The sequence below is a fragment of the Perna viridis genome, chromosome 8 (genome assembly GCF_037379345.1).
Source record: "Perna viridis isolate PV_CMFRI_1.1 ecotype Kerala chromosome 8, ASM3737934v1, whole genome shotgun sequence".
NCBI lineage: Eukaryota > Metazoa > Mollusca > Bivalvia > Mytilida > Mytilidae > Perna > Perna viridis.
In genome coordinates, this window is record NC_142452.1 from 26295034 (window position 1) to 26309598 (window position 14565).

Consider the following 14565-nt stretch of genomic DNA (forward strand, 5'->3'; position numbering starts at 1 on the left):
CTGGAAATAGGTATGAATTCAAAGAATAAAATATCCCGCGATATTTCAATTTGAACCCACGTTTTAGGCCAGGGAGAAATATGCCAAGGCCCTGAGGCCATTTGATCCTGAATTGGATATTATTTTCCTTCAAACCCTTTAATGCGGGTTGCCAAAAGACGAACTGACTGTAAGTACTTGAGCTATTCCTGAAATCTACGGGGTGTGCTGATAGGTAAATACTCATCTACTGTGTTAATAATGAAGGCGTCTGACTATTTTTCTATGTTGCTAATGCCAGTTTTAGGTTTTTTATATGATTTGTACATCTACAACTACAAGTGTTTTTCATCTTTGTTGAAGATTTTGTAATCAAGTTAAGTTTCAAGGTCGATGAATTGCCCGTTTTTTTATTTTTGTTTTGTTAGCTTGTGAGAAATTAATGCATATTTAAGTATAGACAATTGGAATTTGTTGAGTAATTTGGCTTTGAATGTAAGTTTAAGAATGCCGATGTGTATTTACCGGTACATTTGTACTCACAACCGTTACAGTAACTGTAACCATATACAAAAGAAATATGGGGCATGTACAATAATGTCACAAATCTCTTTAACATCTATCCTGAAATGGTATAATAAATCAATGTGGTATACTTTTGAAGCAACAGTTAATGTTTTCTGCATTCTTACATGTGCATGTAATGCGCTGGGGAAAATAATGTGGAAAAACTATGATGCTCATACGAGTTAAGTAGTTGATGTTAATATTTTCTTGTAAAATTAAATGATGTTTTAAAATAAAACATAGCACATAGATGGTAGCCAGATAACTGACAATGTTGATCGTCCTTAATTTGGATCTCAAGCAATTCTTAAATCATAGCTAACCATTGTAGAGTTTAAAGAATTCTTAAAATAATCCTAATAAAAATGCACAACAGATGTGAACGAATCAGTTCTTGCGCTATGCCAACCTTCCTCTGTTACATTGCTTGCCCTAGCGAGCTCACCTGATAAATGTACAATGTATGAACCTACGAATTTTATTAAAAACACATCGGAATTCACACTAACAGTGATATAGGATATTTATATATTAAAAAAATTTTAAAAAGAGACTCAATATTACAGGTAAATTAAAATTTAATACACACGTACAAAGTTTGTTGTCATGTACAATAAATACTCTTGACTAGTACGGGCCTTTGACGACTGTATGCCTACCTGTGCTACAAAATAACAAAAGTTTTGTTCCCCACGTTTAAAAGAGTTACTTTGATATTTGTGTGTTTGTTTTATTTATCTTCTTTTTGAAATGTATTATTATTTTGTTTTATTTTTATTTTTTTTGTCGATGCTTCTTTGTCTTTTTGTCAATTTGTATGTGTTATGTCTGTTATGTTTTCATTTCTATGATAATAAGCAGCAGTATCATTTTATTATAATTATTATAAGTGGATGTGTGTGCTTGTGTGCGCGAATTAACTCATTATGCAACCTTTATAACAACGATAAATTAAAATCCGAAATAAATGAATATGCATATGCGCACGGTGTGGTCATTGCATCCGAAATACAGCCTTTTAACGCTAAAATGTTAGGTTATAACAATTTGGACATATTGGGGTATGAAAGGAAAGCGGAAGGGGGAGATAAAAAGTAATGTTCTATCATGTCATGTTTTGCGGACACACCAAACGATTTACGAGTTCACGCGTCGTTTTGCAAGCTCTTGAATGACTGCTGACTTGTGATTTGTAAATACAGCTATTATATTCTTACATTTACACCTCATTTTACAGCAGTAGGCCTGGTATATCAATAGTATAAAAAAAACACTTGCAAACTTGTCGCAAAACTACAATGTTTCCTGATTCAATACAAATTTATTACAGAAAACATTTTCGTGTCATAGGTCAAGTGTAAATTTCCTGGCTTGTTTGTTTAATTCCTTTATCAGTGTAACACGACTGAAAATATCCACGGACTGTTATTACAATTATTGGTAGAAGTCTGCAGTTATATCCTCAATTTAATAAGAAACAAAATACACTTCTTATGCATAATGCATCTATTATTATTCCAGTTTAAGCTTGTTATACTCACAACACTCAGAGACAAGTTTGCGAACAGCAGTTTGTCACGATTACTTAATTTTCATTTTGTTAGATCCTTAAATTCTGTGAATGAATTTGATATTTCGGTTGAGCAGAGTATTTATTACAAAAGATAGGACGGAACCTCTCGATGAATTAGCCGGCAAAAGTAATGTCCAACCTAGAGGAAAACTTTTGACTCATGACACCCAGATCAACTAAAACCCCTCTTTATCGCTAAATTATTAATTTTAAACGGAAAAGAATCAACCCAAGTAAAAGTTGATTTTTGTCTATTGTGCGATGGGTATATTATTGATTGAAACATTTTTTCCGTTTTTTGAAGAACTTGCTGAATATAAAAAAGGAAATAATTGTGATCGACGGAAATGTATTAAGTTATTTATAATCGTATATTGTAATGGTTTTGTTTTTCAAAATGATTTTTATTTATCTCTTTCTGATGACAGTTGTTGCTCAAGGTAAGAACATATTTTATTATACTTCTTATTTTTCAAACCATGGGTACAGCTTAAAGTAATCTTATGGTTTACAAAGACAGTTTATCAACAAATATAGACTTCCTAACTGAAGCTCTGCATTGTGAACTTCAAACTTAAGCTGACTAATTTCGTTGAAGGTTTGGTTCTGGCTACGAAGGTGCACTTGACAGGACCAAGACATGTTGAAAGAGGAGAAATATTTTGGGTACATTGTATCTCAGGTGAAAAACCAGTAGGACAGCTTGCTGAGTTTCAAATTGATGGTAAAACAAAAGACAGTATACGGCTTTACCAACATGCTTGTTTCTCAACGAAAACGAGGTCTGAGTGTTTAACAAATGAGTGCCACTGCTCTAAAGATGGAACATCATACTCATTGCGATTTGCTGCATCGTCAAGTAAAAAGACTCTTGAACTAACTTGCGTCATGAAATTTTCTCAGACACAACCAGTTTTCATTCGAGAGACACTACAAGTAACGATCATGGGTGAGCACATACTTTCAATAATTATTATTTTTATAATTATCATAACACTTTTTCATGATATGAAAATCTGTATTTCATTTTTTTCATTTAACGGAACGAACTGCAACCACTGCATCATGAAAACAATAAGGACACCTTGATTTGCACACACAACAGCATAAATATAACAAGAGAATATTAAAAGAAAGGTAAGAAGCTTTGGTTCGTCTTTACTTAAACATATTCTGAGCATGCCGGGAAACGATCTTTGTCATATCGCGCTACAGCCTTATGCGTGCAACGTTCAGTACTAATAAATGACACTGTCTTCATTCAGACCGTATGAATAACAGGAAAACAAATACAAGTAATGTTACCACAGATAAAGATGGCATACTTTCTAACGAATATCATCGGAAAGGTAAATTATTTTATCTTTACTTGCTTATTATTTTCACTCCTTTCAGAATACACTGTATTTACTTTCGCTGAGTCCTGTTGCGGATTGAGAAATGATTACATGTAATTAGCTGTGTGCTGACAGCTCAAATTCATTCTTTCAGGAACATGAATTGATGGTATTTGGTACCCATGTATTTTTATAACTCTTACTTCATGTTGATACAACATTCTTCATTCAGGATCCAATATACATGTAGACTGAGTTTACCAAATTAAACTATTATTTTTGTATTTGATAGAGAAGGAATTGTCAACAAGTTGTTCGGAGAAACCGACACAAACTACAAAGCAACCAAACGAGGACACGATTGAGAGGTCCAAAGACACAACTGAAAGTACGAAACATCAAAGTATGAGCACAATACGCCCAATTGAGAGTACCAAAAAATCTAATATCGTTACAGTTTTTAGAAATAAAAATCAAGGTATATGATTTATGGTGGTGCATGATTATTCAGTATATATATTTATTTTCTTAATTTTCAACTTATATGCTGGGTTAAAAATCCTGGTTAATACCCGATAAATCGATACAAAAAACAGTTCACAAAAACGGACCTATAAGCAGCATTGTCATAAAAAAATTCTTGTAGATTTTACATACATGTACTAAACCAATTCAAGGATAATAAGCGAAGAATTAAATTTGAAATGATAAGTAAAACTAAAAAAATGACCCTAAACTTATAAATAGAGATCAAGATTACCTAAGAATAAAAATGTTCACGATTCGGCATTAATAGTCATTCCGGACTTTAATGAGTACTGATAATACATTCGATGCAGTATACCTTCTTAAAATAGTCATCTGTTCACCCTATTTCTAGCTATTTTCATTGCTTTTGTTCAGGTCAACAAGAAATGATCAACATGATAATTATAGGGAGTTTATTTCTTGTATTTGGAGTGCTTTTATTTCTAAGTGTACTTGGTATATGTAACTATCGTAAATTGATATCAAAAGGCAAAGTTCAAATTCAAAGCATTGAAAACGATAATGATGGGAATCATGAACAAAATAATGTGTTTGACGGACAATTTGATATCATATCTACATACGAATCGATTAGTGAAGGTCAAATGTTGGAGAATTTACAACGAAATGAAACAGTGTCATCTCCCGGAGTTATTGAAAGAAGAAATGTTCCTAGCATTGTGCAACGACCAGATTCACATTTGTCTTCAGAACGGTCATATCTAGAAGTCATAGGAGACGAAGAATACACAAATCGATATGAATCCCTTCCATCTAATGTGGACTTGGTAGAAATGACAGAGCATGTATACAATACTATTAATAGTAGCAATGAATATTTGCAACCGTGTGTTGAAAAAGACATCGACACAGATACCGATAGTGACAGCTTATATTCCATAAAACACAAAAATTCTACATTAGTTGATATTCTTAGCGAATACTCAGGTTCAATCGAAAGTGTCAATTGTGCAAATACTAATGCAGCAGATTTGTGACTTTAATTTAATGTATAGAATAAAGATCTTACTTTTTACCACTTTTCAATGAAAAAAAAGAATTCTTGAAATTATAATGATAAAAGCAGTGACATAAATACGAGTACTGGCTATTCAGGAAAATCTTCTGACTACAATAAAAATATACAAATGTATTATAATAGTTCCATGAATGCCTTAAATCTAATTGCCTATGTATGGGTTAAACCCGTATGATAGGCGTTTTCTATTTTTCGAGAAGCGCTCACCAAGTAAATGCTGTCTCTAAGATTTGGGAGAAAAAAATATACAGTTTGTATATAAATGTAACAACGAATACTGGTTCGCTTTTTTCTCTTCCTGTTATTTCGTTTTCGTTATAACCCTATCAGGTCATCAGTGATCCAAAAACCATAAGCCACCTACATGTATGAGAAAATCATGACCGGCACGTCTCTACAAAAGTGAACGCAAAATAAATCTATATAATTGAAATTTTCAATGTAACAAGTTATAGCAACATTCAACTAAACTCCAACACTCTAAAACCACATGGCCATTGCAGAATATCCGTTTGCGCAAATCATGCCATATTTTGTGCCACAGCTCTCTATACAAACGTGAACACATTTGCGTCATGAATTGTATTTCAAATGAGTCACTGCAAGTGGTAGAATCATGAACATTAATATATTGGGAAAAAAGTAAATTGATATGATTTCCGTCTCCCTCCATCCTGGCTTGATTGGGACCCGCAAATTGTCCTGGCGAAATTAAATTCAACTCAAATGTTTATAAAAATATAGATACATATAGTAATTCAATATTTTATGTCAAAGGCAATCCGTTAATAGAAATTGTTTCGGGGGTGAAGTGTTCGTTTATGCATATGTAAGTGAACAGCTATCTGCATATCGTAGGGGCGACTTGGAATTTGTTATTGGCGAGATGATATGGCTCCAATTCAATTTTCATAAGCATAAAATACTTTTCTGCGCTGTATACATACCACCTAATGCTGTAAATTCATTTGGGAAAATTTTATTACTTCAGTAGAAAAAGCACGATATATTAATCAAATCTGTAATTACTGGGGATTCAAATGTTTATTTATTAACAGAAATCTATCATATTCCACACGACATGATAGTGGATATATATATATATATATATATATAGATCAAGAAATATCATATTTTAGCCCACTAGATATTTTAGCCCATTAGATATTTTAGCCCACTAGATATTTTAGCCCATTAGATATTTTAGCCCATTAGATATTTTAGCCCACTAGATATTTTAGCCCATTAGATATTTTAGCCCATTAGATATTTTAGCCCATTAGATATTTTAGCCCACTAGATATTTTAGCCCATTAGATATGCTTCCCTCATAGACCATATATAACATACATAATATGCAATATAACATTCTCAGAAGTCATTAGCATCGACAGAGAATATAGTGACCAAAACGCTACGGATCTACACACTGATGTTGCATCCCCTATTCATGTCACTTTTAAATGATTAGTTTGGTGTTATAAAGATGCCCATTTTGTTGGATTAAATGCAGCCATCGACTCTTTTGATTGGGAAACTTTTTACAAAACGCTTTAACAGCTAACGAAATTTCAATCAAATTTGTACAAAAAATATATGGTTCTCGTTTCAAGTAAAGAAATGATTGTATCTTTTTTGCATTTCTCGTCTTATATCAGAATTAAATCATGGCTTGTCGTTATTACTGACTGATTTCCGAAATTTTTCAAAAGTCATCAAACCCAACTGAAATGAACGAATTAAAGTATAAACACCAAAGAAACAAAGTGAATAACATGATAAATAATACCAGAGAACAATTTTATGGAAATGCAAATGATCTCTTGGAGAATCCAAATCGCACTGGAAATTGGCTAAAGCCCATTTAGGCACATGTTCTCCCACTACAACCCCATGACACAGTTAATGATACATTGGTATTTGATGGAAAGGAAAAAGATGATAATTATACTCAATACTTATTTTTGTTCAATTTCGAATATTAATGATACAAATTTACAATGCCCTGCACTTGAGAAACAAATGATGTCTTGGATATTATGAATTTTACACTAGATGATATTAAAGACATACTGAATATCCCTAAGCTTGGAAAAGCTGTTGGAGATGACATGATAAGCCACCATATGCTTATAAAATACTGCAAATACCATTTGTAAATCATTTTTACTCGGAAGTCACATCAGTGGCTTCGAGTATTGTAAGTATAAGAATGACAACAGAGCTTCCGGCAGATAACTTCACGGACGGAAATGCTTTCTTCAAATTAATGCGTGATTCTCTTTTAAACTTTAAATATTTCACCGATATCCCTCATGAATGATAATTCAAACATTTCAAGTGTTAATTTTCAGCTAAATATTGTCGAACTGGCAAATCGAGATGCTAAACTATTTTTTGCGCTTGGCTGCGTAGTAATTTCAAAGCGGAAGACAGTTAAAGCCAATACAATTTAATTGGAGTTGTCTCTCTTTGGGTGGTGTTGGATTTTAACTGTGCCCCGTGAATGGCATTATAATCAAAATCATTTTATCACGAAACGTCACAATCAACATCATCAGCTGCCTTTTTCCATGTTTAAGGTCTCAAGAACGTAAACAAAGGCAATAATCTTATTTTCACGATATTTGTGTACATCTTTGTTTTGATTTCCTGCAGGTTGCAAGCAATATGGGTTCACCACCAAAACATTCTCAAACCTTAGTCCATGTCATGATCGGCACTCTAGCACATTGCTTAAAAATAAACCTCGGGAACCTATCTTGCAGGTTGCATGCCAAGCGACTTCCGAGTTTCAGCACCTTTGGTGCTTTGATTAATACTGTTTAACGGGCTGCTTTGCTGGTATATAGAAAACATTGATAATTATGTCACTACACAAAAAGAATGACAAAGCACTAGCAATTAACTATAAACCTATTGCATTGAAAAGCTGTTTAGGTAAGGGTTTTGAATGGGTTCTTTATAAATACATATTCAATTTTTTACATGAAAGATTTCTTTCATACAACTGTCAGGCCGGTTTTAGTCCAGGTCACTCGACTGTACACCAGTTAATAGAAATCTACCACAATGTGTGTCTTGCTTGGTAAAACGGAAAGTCGTATGCACTGTGTTCTGTGATATTTCAACCGTTTGACCGTGTCTGACACAAAGGGTTAATAATCAAATTGACAGGTTATGGCCATTCTGGAAACATTTTGCTTATATTAGCAACCGAAAAAAAAAATATTTGAGAAAGGCTTCTCTTCATAATCCGGTGTCCTGAATGCGGGTGTACCACAAACATCTGTTTTAGGACCTTTGTTATTTTTAATATTCATGAATGATAAAGGAAACCACAAACAGAGCTTATGACACTTTATTGCTGACGATACATCATTTATGTTTTCTGCAAGAAATTTACCAGACTTAGAACTTAATCTAAATAATGATCTTAACATAATCAATGAGTGGTAAAAAATGGTTCGTGGCATTTAACCCTCTTAAAACTGAGTCAATTTCATTTTCAACCATATCAAATATGTCAACTCCAAAGCTGGTGTTCGCTGGGAGAAATAGTAAAATATGTACGCTAGGTAAACAATCATAAAGATCTTGGTTTATATGACAAGCCAAAGTGGACAGAATGCCTTTTTATAAATATTCATGAATAATTAAAAATATTTGTAATTCAATTATAAATATTTATAATTGAATTTTAAATAATTATAATTCATTTATTAATATTTATATTAATTTATAAGTATTTATAATGGTGATGTTATTTATAAATATTTATAATTCAATTATAAATATTTATAAATGAATTATAAATATTAATAATTGTCTTATATTTATAAATATTTATAATGCATTTATAAATATTCATAATTCATTTATTGATATTTATAAATCATTTATAAATATTTATAATTCAATTATAAATATGTATAAATCCAAGACATTATAAATATTTATAATTCGTTAAATTCATTTATAAATTACAAAAACCGGTAGAACAGAGTAACTTTTCATCAATAAATAAGAGAAAGTAATCAATTATCAGGTTTTCTGGTGTTTCATAACAATTTCTCTCGAAGCAGTACGCTATTCTATCTAAGAGGCTTGTGTACAGTGAGTATTCACCATATTGCATATCGCTCGTTCCGGCGTTTTTTGAAATCGGCAGAATTATAGTAAAATATTTACTATTTAAAACGTTTTATACAGTTTCTTTACCATAACACGGGAGAATGTGACTTAACTGAAGAAAAACAAATGATCTATTTGATGAGAAAATCCAGCAATCCTGGAAATTATTTGTAAAAGCAGTTTAAATTAACTTCACATTTGGTTTTTAGCTTTTTGAATATGTAATTCCGGTTGAAAAAAATGCGGATTTTAAAATTTGCGAAACGAACATATTAAGTTAACCATCGAATTGTCTTTACAAACTTTTAGTTGTTGTGTCAAAAAATTATTGTATTCCGTAAAATAATTGACCTAATTCAAGATGGGGTGTCACTTTGATAATTGTCATCATTACAAATGTTTTCTAGGTATTTGACACAAATTTTGGATTATTATCATTTGATTTCCGGTAGTGTAAACTTTTTTATGTAAATAAAAGACTTTGAATTGAGACTTTGAATATTTTTTAAACACATGTTTAGCTACATGTAATTAACTTTTGCGGTGGCTTTCAACATGTCAGATGTCACCCTCTCTCCTCTGGTGTGTCTAATGGTCATGAATACTCGCTGTACATAAGATCCTGCACAATGATGCTATTGATAAATCGATCAGACGTATATAAGTGTCCCCGTCTATAGAACAAAGGATAGCTAAATTACAATGATTAATTAATCACTTTCAAAACTCCAAGTGGATTCAAAGATATGGTTTTGTCAAATTTATCCCCCTTTCCCAGATAGCGAAAGCTTTTTATTATTCACCCCCACCCAACCCCTCATTTATTCAAAAGACAGCGGAAATGTCCGAGTATTTCAGTAATGCAGTCGCTAATTAATAGCATAAAATATCGCGGCTGTTTCGGAATTTATGAAAAAAGAACGTGATTTTTTAATATAAAAAAATGAATTTTTAAAATTGAAAATCAAAATCTAATAGTAGAAATTATTTTTTAATATAAAAAATCGAGTTTAATATTAAAAAAAAATAATTTCCAATTAAAATTCAATTTTTAATATCAGAAATTCATTTTCTAATATTAGAAATTCAATATTCGAATGTTCTGGAAGTCAAACGTTTTCCGAAAAAAAGATCTAGTATTTACCCGGAAACTAAGGTTTCACTAACCACTTCTAACGTTTCCATTACTTTACATGTTAAACAAGTAATTTTCAATATTTCACTATAAATTCCCAGGACAAATGACACCTTAAAGTTGCGTACCACTGCAAAGCTTGGAAAATAAGGCTTTCAAAATCATTACTCTAATGGTACTATGTCCGTAGAAATTCTTCACAAAATTTACTTAAATAAAAACTACTGAAAATCAACATTTTTATCTTTTGTGCTCACTGCTCACTGACAGAATGGGGGCAAATTACTCACACTTGTAAACAATATTCGTACACTTTAGTAGTAAATTACATATACGATTTTAAAGAACACATTCTCAGCTTTTAATCAGAATACACACATATAATGCACTTACAATGCATAGGTCTAGGTTCAGTGTATTTTGGGTACTACATAGGGGGTGGCCATTTTTAACCGAAAGTGGTTAGTGAGACCTAAGATCTCGTATTCCCAAACCCCAACAGCAAGGATTTCAGCAATGTCTCGGCTGTATGACAGCTTGCTTTAATCTACATGAAACTATATACCATAATATTGAAATGTCTAAGAACAAAGTTTATATAGCATTCTTAGATAGTAAGCAGGCATTTTATTCAGTATGGAGGGTGGGGTTAATATACAAATTGTATAATATAGGAATAACAGATAAGTTGTGGTGTATAATTAATTATATGCATATACTGATACGTATAGCGCTGTTGTTTCTAATTAGTCCTGTTCATATTTCTTTCCTGTGCCACAAGGGGGGGTGTTATCAAGTTTGCTTTACTTAGCTTTTATTATTGAAATGCTAACTAACTTAGAAGCTTTTAATAATACCACAGGTGTTTATCATGTTGTTACTTGTTGCCCCGCACTGGCTGATGATATTTCCTGTATTAGCCTGTCTCCTTTGGGGTTACAGAAAATGCTTGATGTGTGCTCACAGTATGCTCATAAATGGAGATTTCATTTCAATGCTAAAAAATCAGTAACAATAAACTATTTTATCCGTGGAAGATAAGCCATGAGTTGGTTCCAATACAAGATGACTACATTCACCTAAGTGTGCAAATTAACTATGGATTTAAATCCGTTGCATGAACGCACTACGAATGTGAGCATTGTTTGTTTGTAGGGGTCTAACGCCCGAGCAGCAATATTTCAGAAAGTGCGTGCAGGAAAGGGCGTAATGCATTCTTTGCGTTGAATAAACTTCATTCCAATTAAGTTCATTTACACGAATGTTCTTGTACGTTTGTATAAAACTATAATAGTGTTACTATCTACCCTATACGCAGGCGCGTAGCTGCCGTTAGGCAAAAAAGCTTTTGCCAATTTTTTTTTTTTTTTTTTTTTTTTGAGATAAAATACATCCAGGAGAGGCATAAATGATGCTCTAAAACGCTATCTCCGCGGAGCTTCGGGGTGGGTGGGGGGGCTTTCCCCCCCCCTTGGACCTGCTGGGGGCCTTAAGCGGCCTCCAGACCCCCTGCCGTAATTTTGCCTACACTTCAATTTGGCCTCAGCTACGCGCCTGATACAGATGTGAAGTATGGACGAACCTAAAAACTGCAGTTTAAATAATGCATGCTTGAACGTTTACAACATTTTATTTATATTTTATTGCTCTCTTTTCATTCCTCGTTGATACCGAATGCACTCATTTTGGTTTTATTCCACACATTTTTGAAATTCTATTTTATTATGACCTCCAAGAAGAATTTTTATTGACTGGACATATTCCTTCTAAGCGTGTATGGAAATCAATTGTGAATAATTCCATTTGCCATGTGCAAGAGACTAACTGGAAATCCCGTACTAGTGTTGATGGAGACTTCCTTGGGTTTCGAAATGTCGAATTAGCACCGTTTCGGAAACAAGCAGAAACACAGTATGATATGAAAAATTATTATTCTGTTACAAAACTCTTAAATGATGCTCCAAATATAACCGCTGGTTTATGTACTCTGTGCAAGAGATTATTTACATGTTCACGCCTGCTGTAGCTGCCCTGCGACAAAACTATTACAATACTCTTTTTGGGACCTTATTATTAAACATTTTCCGTTGTGTTTGTTTATCAACCTGTAAGAGTCGTGATGAATCTGACTTATTTGAAATATTTCTGGGTGAATTGGTAAATACATCTAACGAAATAAGTTTCTTCAATTTTATGAGACTATGTACTATAAATATAATTATTAACATGTTAATAATTCGTTCTATTTATTGATATTAATAAATGATTTATTAACACGTTAAAAATATTTATCAACATGTTAATAATTCATATATTTATTGATATCAATAAATCATTTATGAACATATTGATAAATATTTATTAACATGTTATTAAATATTCATTAACATGCTATTAAATATTTATTGATATCAATAAATGGGGGATAAATTCCACAACGGCTTGCCATAGTTTAGGTTTTAGTGTACATTATGGCAAACCAAAGTGGACAAAAATAAGCATTTTCTAATATTAAAAAATGATTTTTTTTAATATTACAAATTCATTTTCTATTACAAATTAGATTTCTTATATCACAAAACACTTTTTCAATATTTAGAAAATCACTTTTTAATATCAAAAATTCAATTGACTTTCAAATATTAAAAAACTATTTTTGAATATTAGAAATTGATTTTCTAATATTAGAAAATGGATTGGTCGTATCATTGACGATTTTGTAATATTAGAAAATCATTTTGTAATATTAAAAAATGTGACTCATTTTCTAATATTATACATTCAATTTGTAATCTTACAAAATGTGTGATATTTTATAACATTACTAAATCAGGAATTTGTAGTATTAGAAAATGAATTTTTAATATTAGAAAATGAATTTATAATATTAGAAAATGAATTTGTAATATTAGAAAATAAGTGTTTTCAAATATTAAAAAATTATTACATATTCATTTTCTAGTATTAGAAATTAGATTTCTAATATCACAAAACACTTTTTAATATTAAAAAATCAATTGAATTTCTAATATTAAAAAAAACGATTTTCTAAAATAAGAAGTTGATTTTCTAATATTAGAAAATGGATTTGCCGTATTCGGTTGCGATTTTCTTAATATTAGAAAATCATTTTGCAATATTAAAAACTGTGACTGATTTTCCAATATTACAAATTCATTTTCTAATATTATAAATTCTATTTGTAATATTACAAAATGTGTGATATTTTATGATATTACATGTACTACATCAAGAATTTGTAATATTAGTAAATGAATTTTTAATATTACAAAATGAATTTCTAATATTAAATAATCTTTTCTAATATTAAAAAAATGATTTTGTAATATTAGAAATTCATTTTCTGATATTACAAAATATTGATTTTTGTCCACTTTGGCTTGCCTTGGTACATAGTGCTAATTTAGCTTTTATAACTCAGCTTTTAATTTATGGGGGAACTTTCGTTAGTTGCAGTCTTATATGCTATCAGTTCGTATTTTTTTTTTTCTAAAAATAGATATCTAACTACAATCGGAACTAAACGTTATTTTTGTGTATTGGTAATGTCCCGAGTAGTTCCGATAGGCAATTATATTGCGGGGAAGAATTTGCACTACCATTTGCTCCGGTTGTAATCATCGGTTGTACTATTTTGACATTGGCTGCTCTTTGGTCGAAATATTTAATTTACAACTGAAATAAATTCTTCAAGAATCGCTTTTTCTGGATTAAACAATAAGTTCCCTTGATTACTCTTCCAATCAGATGACAGAACGGTGACACACCTCCTACAATGGCGGTGAGCAGAAATAAAGACCAGAGAAGTCCATAAGTCAAAAGAAGCGGGAAAAAAAAACACATTTTAATGTATATTTTAATATAGAATGTGATTACATATAATTATCTGCAAACATATTTAAGATCAATTCTCCATATTAATTTCGATTTTCGGGTTCTGGTGATGATTTTACCGGGAAAAGATCAGAAATGGTAGATGAAATAAAAGACCATATGTTTGAACATATTTTTCAGTAAAATATATTTAAATTATCATATTCGGGTCGTACGTTTTTTTTATTATTTTATTTATAGTTTTACGAACCCCCTACCCTAAATTTTGCCTAATTGGGGGACAAAATGCTGATTGTTTAATTTTTTTTCCGACGCTGTAGTTTCATGCAGAAAAAATATAATTACCAACCTTGTCCAGATAAAAGTAATAGCTATTATTGTTACATTATACGATAATCTCCAATTGAAAAGAATACAA

General features: G+C 31.4%; 1 protein-coding gene across 2 annotated transcripts; it reads left to right on the plus strand.

The window, feature by feature from the left end:
* The first annotated feature begins 1641 nt into the window (after positions 1–1641).
* On the plus strand, positions 1642–5137 carry LOC148610009 (uncharacterized). Of its 2 annotated transcripts, XM_088541823.1 has the most exons (5): positions 1642–2559; positions 2718–3068; positions 3385–3468; positions 3749–3934; positions 4360–5137. In XM_088541823.1, exons 1-5 carry the CDS (start codon positions 2499–2501, stop codon positions 4980–4982), a joined length of 1305 nt encoding a protein of 434 aa, XP_088397949.1. In that variant the 5' UTR covers positions 1642–2498; the 3' UTR covers positions 4983–5137. The 2 variants fall into 2 exon arrangements, with proteins under 2 accessions (XP_088397949.1, XP_088397950.1); XM_088541824.1 differs by lacking the exon at positions 3385–3468.
* The last annotated feature ends 9428 nt before the right edge of the window (positions 5138–14565 follow it).